The 12,814-nt window shown below is 44.3% G+C and overlaps 1 protein-coding gene across 1 annotated transcript in view; it reads left to right on the forward strand.

The window, feature by feature from the left end:
* The first annotated feature begins 28 nt into the window (after positions 1 to 28).
* The window catches only part of LOC121580725 (heparan sulfate 2-O-sulfotransferase 1), a 30,873-nt gene continuing 18,087 nt past the window's right edge, over positions 29 to 12,814 (forward strand). Inside the window, exon 1 of the mRNA XM_041895737.2 lies at positions 29 to 454. Coding sequence (XP_041751671.2) covers positions 331 to 454 — 124 coding nt within the window. The 5' untranslated portion in view covers positions 29 to 330. The remainder of the gene's footprint in view (positions 455 to 12,814) is intronic.

A 12,814-nucleotide genomic window follows, 5' to 3' on the forward strand; every position in this document is an offset into this window, starting at 1 on the left:
TAAGTCCTCCGACGAAGATAGGCGTGCGGAGTGAACTGAACCGGACAGCTTTACAGAGGAAGACTCGCGGAGACCGAGGAACACAAGCCCGCTTCTGTTGACACCCTTTGGGGACATCTCAACATCAAGAAGACGGCATTGAGGTTGCATGCAGTTCTCTTTAATGAGAGTATATTATAGTATGAAACAAATAATTTGGACCTGAGTGTGTTCCATACTGAAAAACCAGGGTTTTAACAGACACTCGTTCGCTCTGTAATTGTCCATTACATTACCCTTTCATGTAGTATTTTTTGAACATGGAATGACCTGTTCTTACTGGATTGTTTGATGGGGCTTCTAAGAATCATGATGCCGCCCAAGTTTCAGCTTCTGGCGCTGTTGGCATTCGCAGTGGCCATGTTCTTCTTGGAGAACCAAATCCAGAAGCTGGAGGAGTCTCGGGGAAAGCTAGGTAAGACTGCGGTCAAGCTGTCCTTATTCATCATGCCGCAGGTAATAAGACGTAGGTAAACGAGTCTGTGAGATGCAGTAGGGGCTGAATCATTGCTAAACATCTTGTCAGCTTGGTTGCCAATTTGGGGTTGACTTGTGACGACATCATTCTCTCTCCCCTTGGGAAGTGACAAGCTGGCATTTTGAGTGCAAAGTGCAACCCAGGAACATCAACTCAATTTTCAGTCAGGTTGAGTAAACGATACGACAAACCTATTGTATGATGAGGTTGCCCTCTTTTACCATATGGTTGACCAGATCATGTGTGAACAGCAAGTGGGACCTGTTGATAGTGTAGTGATTGAGGGGGAACAACGAGGCTTGAACCATTAACCCTGCAGTTTTAGGGCTGGTGTAGTACAGCTTTTGGCCATGAAGGTCCAGACCTCTTGGTAAAGCAGAGGTCATTACACTTTGAAATAGAAAGCAACCTGTGCATAACACCTTTAGAGCTGAATGGTTGTCCCACCGCTGCCACCAAGGTAGCAATTGAGAGTAAACTGGAGCCGGGCTTGGACCAGAGACCCTGTGGTTACGGAGGAAGGGCTCTACATCCTATTTCATAAAGCTCCAGATACCTCTTTACAGAGCATGCAAGGAGACTACAATAGATGTGTGTGTGCTGCATGGAGAGAGACTTAAGATTTGATGGCCATTCTAAGGTGATTTCATGTTAGCATGCACTACGTGGGCCCGTGGGGATTAGACAAGTTCACTATTTCAGCCCATTCAATGTGCATTCTATGTATGCATTATTATTGGCAACCACCATTTACATTTGCATGGTGAAATTAATAGTTCCAATAAATGTCCTTCCTGTAGTGTGCTGTACCACAGAAACCTTTTATGCATGTAAAACATGAGTTCCAAAATAATGTGTTCTAAACAACTCGCTCATTTCAACAAACTGTGATCGTAATTAATTATCATGGTGGTTCCATAACAAATATTGGGAGGATATCTGAATGTTCTGGGTAGAGACATCAAAATCAACTGCTGAAACAACACAGGAAATATCTAAATGCTTTTGGAGTGAAAAAACACAAGATGCTGAAACAAGACCTAAAGGGAGCTGTCTTTTCCCTTTCAGACTACTCAAATCATTTTATTGACTTGACAACACGTCTGATTGATGCCTAGACAGGGCAAACATCTCTGTAAACTGGAGCCGTGAATTATATCCTGCATAGTCAAATAGCCTAGTTCTAAGGTTTGAGGCAGGGAAACATGGACCCCTTGCTGTCCAACCAGGTGCTTATGCATTTCTCCCGTCTACATTGAGAAAGCAAGCTGTATATTTATTAGGCAATAATTTTTTTTGGGCACACTCCAATATTGCTCATTCCCAACTTATTTTCTTATCTGCTTGTTACTTCACTCAGAGGCTGAATTACTTTTTCTACTAGAATTCTCCAGCAGAGAAGCCACCGTGATTTGCTTCCAGGCTAATTGTGAGTGGTTTTGTAATCTCTGCATAGATTGAAATCACCCCATGTAGCTAGCTTCATCTGTGTTATCTGGTGACATACAGTACATTCAGAAAATATTCAGACCCCTTGACTTTTTCCACATTTTGTTACGTTACAGCCTTATTCTAAAATTGAGTAAATTGTTTTTTATCCTCATCAATCTACACACATTACCCCATAATGACAAAGCAAAAACAGGTTTAGACTTTTCTGCAAATGTATTAAAAATAAAAACTGAAATTTCAAATTTACATAAGTATTCAGACCCTTTACTCAGTACTTTGTTGTGCCTTTGGCAGCGATTACAGCCTCAAGTCTTCTTGGGTATGACGCTACAAGCTTGGAACACCTGTATTTGGAGAGTTTCTCCCATTCTTCTCTGCAGATCCTCTCAAGCTCTGTCAGGTTGGATGGGGAGATTCACTGCACATCTATTTTCAGGTCTCTCCAGAGATATTTGATCGGGTTCAAGTCCGGGCTCTGGCTGGGCCACTCAAGGACATTCCGAGACTTGTCCCGAAGCCACTCCTGCTTTCTCTTGGCTGTGTGCTTAGGGTCGTTGTCCTGTTGGAAGGTGAACCTTCGCCCCAGTCTGAGGGGCGAAGGTACTCTGTACTTTGCTCCGTTCATCTTTCCCTCAATCCTGACTAGTCTCCCAGTCCCTGCCGCTGAAAAACATCCCCACAGCATGGTGCTGCCACCACCATGGTTCACCGTAGGGATGGTGCCAGGTTTCCTCCAGACGTGACGCTTGGCATTCAGGCCAAAGAGTTCAATATTGGTTTAATCAGACCAGATAATCTTGTTTGTCATGGTCTGAGAGTCCTTTAGATGCCTTTTGGCAAACTCCAAGCGGGCTGTCATGTACCATTTTACTGAGGAGTGGCTTCCGTCTGGTCACTCTACCATAAAGGCCTGATTGGTGGAGTGTTGCAGAGATGGTTGTCCTTCTGGATGGTTCTCCCATCTCCACAGAGGAACTCTAGACTTCTGTCAGAGTGACCATTGGGTTCTTGGTCACCTCCCTGACCAAGGCCCTTCTCCCCCGATTGTTCAGTTTGGCCGTGCAGGCCAGCTCTAGGAAGAGTCTTGGTGGTTCCAAACTTCTTCCATTTAAGAATGATGGAGGCCTCTGTGTTCTTGGGGACCTTCAATGCTGCAGACATTTTTTGGTACCCTTCCCCAGATCTGTGCCTCTGCAAAATCCTGTCTCGGAGCTCTATGGACAATTCCTTCGACCTCATGGCTTTGTTTTTGCTCTGACATGCACTGTCAACTGTGGGACCTTATATAGACCGGTGTGTGCCTGATCAATGGAAACAGGATGCACCTGAGCTCAATTTCGAGTATCATAGCAACAATTTATTTGAATACATTAGAAAAAATGTATAAAAACCTGTTTTTGGCTTTGTCATTATGGGGTATTGTGTGTATATTGATTGGGGGGGGGCTGATGATCTGATTTCCTCATTGGCCGTAACTCTAGATGGGAGTTATGAGATACTTGCTAAGAGCAGCGTAAATGGAAGCGTTGTTTATAAACCTGTCACCTCATGGCCCATGTATCTAAATTTAACCACCACACCAGTCTCCACTACATTTATATTTTAGTCATTTAGCAGACAATCTTATCCAGAGCGACTTACAGAAGCAATTAGGGTTAAGTGCCTTGCTCAAGGGCACATCGTCAGATTTTTCACCTAGTTGGCTCGAGGATTCGAACCAGTGACCTTTCGGTTACTAGCACAACACGCTTAACCGCTAGGCTACCCGCCGCTCCATGAGGAGCAATGAGCTAAGTAAGTCGCCACGATGTTACAGCAAGCTCAATGATTGTGGTTGGTTTGCCAGAGCTTGGTTGAATTGTTTTCTCACATTATAGCTGAGTGAAACATTCTAAGTGAGGTTTTGTCTTTATTTCCTACACTGCTTTAATAATTCATGAAAGAGAGGCATTTTAATGCAAAGGAGAAGGGGTACTGTACATGCATTGTGAATGTGTTTGGAGAGAGTGACACAATTATGTAGGAATGCCTTTTGCTCAACATTCATTCATTGCCTGCGCTGCAAATTCTTAAAGAGTCGGACCTGAATTTTCTTCCATTGCCATAATGGGCACCAACCCCCTTACTGCTAAGTGCTCTGGACAGGAATTTGCTAATGAAAAGACCTTGCCATCCCCAGACCCACAACAAGTACTTTGAAAATAGTTATCCTATTTGATGTGATTGATAGTAGCCTTGAGCATGGCTTTGAAAAGTACATCTCAGTGCAGTGATTGGAGGACCAGTACATAATCGCTGATGTGGTCATGTTCGTAGTTCACGTCTTGGACGTTTGAATGCTTTCAATTATAAGGATGAATCTGAACGTTATAGAAAGTCAAAATCCTGATACACCAGCCTCCATAACATCAAATCAAATCACATTTTATTTGTCACATGCGCCGAATACAACAGGTGTAGACCTTACAGTGAAGTGCTTACTTACAAGCCCTTAACCAACAATGCAGTTTTAAGAAAGAATACCCCAAAAAAATTACAAAAGAATACAATATAAAATAATACGAAATAAAAGTAACAAATAATTAAAGAGCAGCAGTAAAAATAACAATAGCGAGGCTATATACAGGGGGGTACCGGTACAGAGTCAATGTGCAGGGGCACCAGTTAGTTGAGGTAATTGAGGTAATATGTACATGTAGGTAGAATTAATAAAGTGACTATACATAGATAATAAACAGAGAGTAGCAGCAGCGTAATAGCAATGCAAATAGTCCAGGTAGACATTTGATTAGCTGTTCAGGAGTCTTATAGCTTGGGGGTAGAAGCTGTTTAGAAGCCTTTTGGACCTAGACTTGGCGCTCCGGTAACGCTTGCCGTGCGGTAGCAGAGAGAACAGTCTATGACTATGGTGGCTGGACTTTTTAGGGCCTTCCTCTGACACTGCCTGGTATAGAGGTCCTGGATGGCAGGAAGCTTGGCCCCAGTGATATACTGGGCTGTACGCACTACCCTCTGTAGTGCCTTGCGGTCGGAGGCCGAGCAGTTGCCATACCAGGCGGTGATGAAACTAGTCAGGATGCTCTCGATGGTGCAGCTGTATAACTTTTTGAGGATCTGAAGACCCATGCTAAATCTTTCCAGTCTCCTTAGGGGAAATAGGTTTTGTCGTGCCCTCTTCACAACTGTCTTGGTGTGCTTGGACCATGTTAGTTTGTTGGTGATGTGGACACCAAGGAACTTGAAGCTCTCAACCTGCTCCACTACAGCCCCGTCGATGAGAATGGGGGCGTGTTCTTTTTCCTGTAGTCTACAATCATCTCCTTTGTCTTGATCACGTTGAGGGAGAGGTTGTTATCCTGGCACCACACGGCCAGGTCTCCTCCCTATAGGCTGTCTCGTCGTTGTCTGTGATCAGGCCTACCACTTGTGTCATCGGCAAACTTAATGATGGTGTTGGAGTCGTGCCTGGCCATGCAGTCATGAGTGAACAGGGAGTACAGGAGGGAACTGAGCACGCACCCCTGAGGGGCCTCCGTGTTGAGGATCAGCGTGGCGGATGTGTTGTTACCTACCCTTACCACCTGGGGGCAGACCGTCAGGAAGTCCAGGATCCAGTTGCAGAAGGAGGTGTTTAGTCCCAGGAACCTTAGCTTAGTGATGAGCTTTGAGGGCACTATGGTATTGAACGCTGAGCTGTAGTCAATGAATAGCATTCTCACATAGGTGTTCCTTTTGTCCAGGTGTGAAAGTGCAGTGTGGAGCGCAATAGAGATTGCATCATCTGTGGATCTGTTGGGGCGGTATACAAATTGGAGTGGGTCTAGGGTTTCTGGGATAATGGTGTTGATGTGAGCCATGACCAGCCTTTCAAAGCACTTCATGGCTACAGACGTGAGTGCTACGGGTGGGTAGTAATTTAGGCAGGTTACCTTAGTGTTCTTGGGCACAGGGACTATGGTGGTCTGCATGAAACATGTTGGTATTACAGACTCAGACAGGGAGAGGTTGAAAATGTCAGTGAAGACACTTGCCAGTTGGTCAGCGCATGCTCGGAGTACACGTCCTGGTAATCCGTCTGGCCCTGCGGCCTTGTGAATGTTGACCTGTTTAAAGGTCTTACTCACATCGGCTACGGAGAGTGTGATCACACAGTCGTCCGGAACAGCTGATGCTCTCATGCATGTTTCAGTGTTACTTGCTTCGAAGCGAACATAGAGGTAATTTAGCTTGTCTGGTAGGCTCGTGTCACTGGGCAGCTCGCGGCTGTGCTTCCCTTTGTAGTCTGTAATAGTTTGCAAGTCCTGCCACATCCGACGAGCGTCGGAACCGGTGTAGTATGTTTCGATCTTAGTCCTGTATTGACGCTTTGCCTGTTTGATGGTTCGTCGGAGGGCATAGCGGGATTTCTTATAAGCTTCCGGGTTAGAGTCTCGCTCCTTGAAAGCGGCGGCTCTACCCTTTTAGCTCAGTGTGGATGTTGCCTGTAATCCATGGTATCTGGTTGGGGTATGTACGTACAGTCACTGTTGGGAAGATGTCATCGATGCACTTATTGATGAAGCCAGTGACTGATGGCGTGTACTCCTCAATGCCATTGGAAGAATCCCGGAACATATTCCAGTCTGTGCTAGCAAAACAGTCCCGTAGCTTAGCATTAACTTCTTCTCAAAGACCAACTCTTCCGTTGGTGTCAATAGTCAATTACACACATGTATCAAGTAGGCCTATATGTAAATGTGTGGTTCTGGTCAAGACCTGGTTGTCATTAATTTGGCCTCGTTAGTAGATTAATTGAGAAGTGGCCAACTTGAATCCCTCTGATCAAACTCTTGCGTCACCAAGTTCACACCTCAGCTATCTCCTTACTTACCAAGTTCAACTCCTGCACTTTCTATTTTTTGCCATTATCCGGAGCACTCAGATTGCCTTTGAACTCCTTTTGACACCATGAAGCTGTTTTTAGCCTCCCCAGGGTTATATAATGGAGTCATACACTGTCAGTCTGCTGGTATTCACTAAAGAGTGGCTACTGTACATCTCTAAGTGTCTCAGCACTCTGAAACATGCCATTTGAGTGCCTAATGGATTGGATCCCACTGTGGAAACACAGGTGTCAGGAATGGATTTGGTATGGGCAGAGTACTAATGGCCCTAAGCTCGAGCAGTTAGGGCCCTGATTGGTGTATTTATGGGCATTGGCTGGCACTTTTAAAGAAGAATGTTTTCCCGTGATGTTCTGTGCTACATTCCCGTGCACAGTTGCGGATGACTGACAGGCTAATCACGGTGCTATGAACTGTTTCGCACCCCAGAGTGTAATTGAGACCGCTCTCCTCGCACCGCAGTGTTCCCTTGTCGGTTTCCAAGGGGTTTGACGAACGATGCGGTCGGTGTGCCTAAGCATGCGTGAAAGCAGGTGTCGTTTATTCGAGGCGGGTGACTTATCGCTTTTATAACACTGATCAACATCCCTCTGAAAGACCCAGCTGTAACAGAGCTTCTGTAGTCGGGCGCTGCATTATAACTGATAATTATATTACTTTTCATCAGAGTCCTTCCTTTGCTAATCAATAACCATAAACAGCCTCATTATCTGGAGCCTGGGATGCTACTGCAGTGCAAGATGATAATCCCCTGTGGCCAAACAGCCTTTGGATGGAAGTTGGAAATTGGGAAAGACCTATCTTCCTCTTCAAAGCTGCGGGGGGTGGGGGGAGAGATTTAATTTTCATCTCAACACAGAAATATTTAAACCCCTGGCTGCTCACATCATAAGCCTTAACAAAAGGAGGGGAGAGAAACATGCCTGCAGCGTTTTAAAACCAATTTCATCAGAGAATAGAGGAATAAGGCTGAACTGTTCCGCTCCTTCTGCCTTGCATTTAACTTCCACCTTGTATACAGCAGCTGAATAGAGCCCCACAGTGGAGGTGTCATAATACCCATAAAACCTAGCGGTCAAACAGGGAAAGTTTTCCAATCGTTTTTACACCATTCATTTTTCCCTCAGGGGATTTTAGAAACACTTAAAATAAGGGCTGTGTTTCGTGTAGGTTTACCCTGGTGTGACGTTTTGATAACCATGTAAATCTCTCTCGGACAAGGTGACTTTTATCAATATATGAATCTCTATTTACTCTGATTCAAAAATGCTAATTAGCATCAAAGTAGACATCATGCAAAACTACAAATCCCTGCAAGCTCCTGCACGTCATCTCTAGCTGACACCTTTGCTAACAGGTATTGTGTCAATTTAAAACTTACACAAGACAGTTCACAGAATTGTCAATTTTTAAAGAAATGTAGCCAATTTATTCATTACTACATTTAGCTAACATTAGATTCTTACCTTAGCCTCGATTCGGCAGTGTCTTCCAGATCATCATGGCATTTGTAGTTCTTTATGATAGCCACATTAGCAGATAATTAACGTTTCATTTTTGGGGGGTAAATACAGGCGAATATATTGATAAAAGTCACCTTGTCTTAGAGATTTACACGGTTATCAAAACGTCACGCCAGACTAAGCCTACATGAAACACAACCCTTATTTGAAGTGTTTCTAAAATCCCCTATGGGAAAAATGAATGGTGGATAAATGATTGGAACCATTTCCCTGTTTGACCGCTATGTTTTATGGGTATTATGACTCATACTGTGGTATCCTGGCTTGGCTTTCATCTGGTGTGGTAGTCTTGTACTATCAGCTCTGGGGGGGAACTGAAAGTTTCGCTGCTGCTCTGGCCTGCGCTCCTTGTCAGACTTTCTCTTCAGTATTGCAATGCACTGTGAGTGTTGGCAGTCTCGCACACTGTGTGCCTAGACTCTCTGGGGAGTGGGGACAGCCTCTTACCACAGAAATGGTGTGTCACAGAAAGGCCAGTTGGAACACTCGAGATGTTCTTGTTCATGAATGATCTCAATCAATTCATTAGCCGCTGCCGTAGTTCATGTAGCCTGGTTAAACCAGACTGAATGCTGCGCTCTCCATTGTTCAGTCTGGTTTAATCAGGCAATAGTTATTGAGGAGTAGTATTCAGAACCACTTGTGACCATAGAGGAACATATTTGGTGTCCGTTTCCTTCTTCTTACTTGGTTACCATGACAGCCGATAATGGTTCTGATCTCACATCATTTTTCATTGCGGAGAAGGAGTTCTCTGTTGGGCTTCCTCTGTGGAGCTTTGGGTCCTATTAACCTGTCCAGCCACTCCTCATCTGTCCTATAAATAGCTGCCCTCAGCATTGCCCGAACATTTGTGGAGTTTTCCCTGGACTCCTGTCTATGCATTATTAACACTTATGGAGGAGAGAATCAGATGTCTGTGTTGTAACTAGCCCACATCTACATTGTTATGGAAGCTGTTTATTTCTGGGATGTATTTAGTTTTTTTAAACATTTGGATAGCGGACGGTAATGCAGTTTGCCTTACCATTTCTTAAGTGGTGGTGGACATGGATAATTCGCTGCTGTCTCTCTTCCAGTGTGATTCTGGATAGATGGTACTATTGCGATAACCTGATATTTTCCCCATATTTCCAGCAGTAGGCTAATTGCCCTGCTTAGTCAATGACAAGTCCTGCCAAGAGATCCAGTCAAATCAATTGTCCACCCCACAGAGCAGCCCTTGACAAGGCATATAATTATTAATCTGTAAAGCCTGCCATCTGTGTAAATTATCATCTCAAATAACTGCCAGTTTTTGATGGACGAAACTGAAGCTGTCTTTTTTTCGAGATCATATGAGCTCACCTTGTCAGATAAAATGAGCTTTGATTGCTAAGAAAAATGGTAGGGTTTAGTACCTTACGTTAGCATTAAGGTACCAGTGTCTCTGTGCTAAGCTTGCAGTGATACAGTAGCCAAAAAGCTTACAAGTGCAATTGGCATGCTGACTGCAGGAATGTCCACCAGAGATGTTGCCAGAGAATTGAATGTTCATTTCTCTAGCATAAGTGACCTCCAACGTCGTTTTAGAGAATTTGGCAGTATGTCCAACCGGCCTCACAACCGCAGACCACGTGTAACCACGCCAGCCCAGGACCTCCACATCCAGCTTCTTCACCTGCGGGATCATCTGAGACCAGCCACCCGGACAGCTGATGAAACTGTGTGTTTGGACAACCGAAGAATTTCTGCACAAACTGTCAGAAACCATCTCGGGGAAGCTCATCTGCGTGCTCGTCATCCTCACCAGGGTCTTAAGCTGACTGCAGTTCGCCGTTCTAACTGACTTCAGTGGGCAAATGCTCACCTTCGATGGCCACTGGCACGCTGGAAAAGTGTGTTCTTCACAGATGAATCCCGGTTTCAACTGTACCGGGCAGATGGCAGATGGCAGACAGCGTGTGTGGGTGAGCCGTTTGCTGATGTCAACGTTGTGAAGAGAGTGCTCCATGGTGGGGTTATGGTATGGGCAGGCATAAGCTAAGGACAACAAACACATTTGCGTTTTATCAATGCCGATTTGAATGCACAGAGATACCGTAACGAGATCCTGAGGCCCATTGTCATGCCATTCACCCGCCGCCATCACCTCATGTTTCAGCATGATAATGCACGGCCCCATGTCCCAAGGAATCTGAAAATGTCCCAGTTCTTCCATGGCTTGCATGCTCACCAGACATGTCACCCATTGAGCATGTTTGGGATGCTCTGGATCGATGTGTACGACAGCGTGTTCCAGTTCCCGCCAATATCCAGGAACTTCACACAGCCATTGAAGATGAGTTGGACAATATTCCACAGGCCACAATCAACAGCCTGATCAACTTTATGCGAAGGAGATGTGTCCTGCTGCATGAGGCAAATGGTGGTCCACGGCCCTATAAAAAAAAAAAAAAAGAAGGTTTCTTTGACCAATAGACGCTTATCTGGATTCCCAGTCATGTGAAATCCATAGATTAGGGCCTAACTAATTTATTTCAATTGACTGATTTCCTTATATGAACTGTAACTCAGTAAAATCTTTGAAATTGTTGCATGTTGTGTTTTATATTTTTGTTCAGTGTAGCATAAACTAACCGTAATAATTTTCGGGATGGTAAAACGTTTTCAGTGTAAACTTAAAGGACTAAAACTAGATGTAAAGTATGTATAAAATATAATGGAACAATACATTTTTTAAATAAGATCATCTTTGAGAACTAACAATCACCACTATACGGGAGAATAAACAATTCCAAAAATGCCATGGCATGGGGCACCATTGATTTCTGTTATAATGTTTGAGTTACTCAGATAGCATAAGCCCGTGGTCGCCTAATATATTATCACAGCATATTGGCTATTTGCTTGGTCTGCTAATATTGTTATTCTAAGACCATATTATATTTCAAAACTCAAGCTTTGATAACAAAATAGATCAGTTGTTGTATCACTTGCGAGGCACAGCTTTGCATAAATTGAAATAATTTGCTTTTATATTTAACTGGAATGATGGTACCTGCATCTGATGGTCAGTCTCAGCGTAGGGAGGGAGAGAGAAGAAGAGGTCCGCCTCTCACTGTCCCTGTTCTCTCCTTTGACCAGAGAAGGGACACCGTCCTCCCACTGATGGCAAAACTCGAATCGCACCGCATTATTTCTATCTCCTGCTCAAATTCATGTTGTTCCTTTGACTAGAGAAAGTGAAATATTCCTCGATATTAAAATACACATGACGAGCTACTAATAATAATAAAAACGCAGGCCTATCGAAACACTTGGCTACTAATTCTTTGCAGTTGCAGGCGCAAGAGGAGGTCGTGAGAAGCGCGTGTTATGTGAATAAAAAGTGTTGACAGTGCTGAATAAAAAATAGAAAACGAACTCATAAAAACAGCAGCTCTTTGCTGTATTCATTGACAGTTTCTCTCTAGTCATGGTTTTAAAAGTTAGTATCAAACTTAGCTGTGGGGTCCTGGAAGCTATAGGCATGGTGATTGGAGCTATCCGATTGGCCAGCGCAGTAGGCACACTTGATTTAACTACAGCTCTCCTGGTCCGTCGGGTAGGTGGAGTTTGTCGCTTCAGACAAATGAAATGGTTAAAAATGGGAACACTTTGTCTACCCGGCGCACATGGCTTCTGAATCAAGTGCACCTTCCGCCAAAAGCACAAAGTCAAATCAAATAAAAAATAAAGGAGTCTTTATCGTTGGCTGTTCTACAGACATTTTGGTGATCGACTAGGAATGCCTAAAAGACCGACAAGTCGATCGCTCGACCGGTTGGTGACCACTGGCATAAGCCATGTCAAAATGTGTAGAATTGCAGGACATTTGCTTTAAAACCGCAACATTTTGTCTCTGCGGCCAAGAGGGCTTCTAAAACCCTACCATTGGTAACGTCCACTACCACGGGGTGTGACCAATGCACTCTATTGTGATACTCGTATTGATGCTGTAATACGGTTCTAGTCAGTCCCATCATAATACCTTTTTCCCAATCAAGAACCTACCTAAAAACTGACTGCAGAGGACATGTTTTGTCTGCTGATAGAGGCTTGTGTATTCTCCCATGAGGAAAATAGACTACTTAACAAGATACCTTGTCCCTGAGAAATATTCTACTTCCACATACCAGATTTGTATTGGCATGTGGAAATAGGGCATGTGAGTGCTTGGTTACTCGTTTTCCACTGCACCTCTGTTGATACCAGCGAAATATCTCCACTTGCTTGGGCTAGGCTGTACTAGCCATCAGTGTCGTTTCTCATTTTCTGCCTTGTGTCCTCACCCGGCTCGGCCCAGTCGTCTCTTTCCCAGCTGTCTAGACCTTAGCCGCCAGGCTAGACGTGAATGAGAGCTTTCATGGGCCATCAATGCAGCAGTTGTCTCCAAGCCAGAACTCCCCCCCCCCCAG

The sequence above is a fragment of the Coregonus clupeaformis genome, chromosome 14 (genome assembly GCF_020615455.1).
Source record: "Coregonus clupeaformis isolate EN_2021a chromosome 14, ASM2061545v1, whole genome shotgun sequence".
In the NCBI taxonomy this organism is placed as follows: Eukaryota; Metazoa; Chordata; class Actinopteri; order Salmoniformes; family Salmonidae; genus Coregonus; species Coregonus clupeaformis.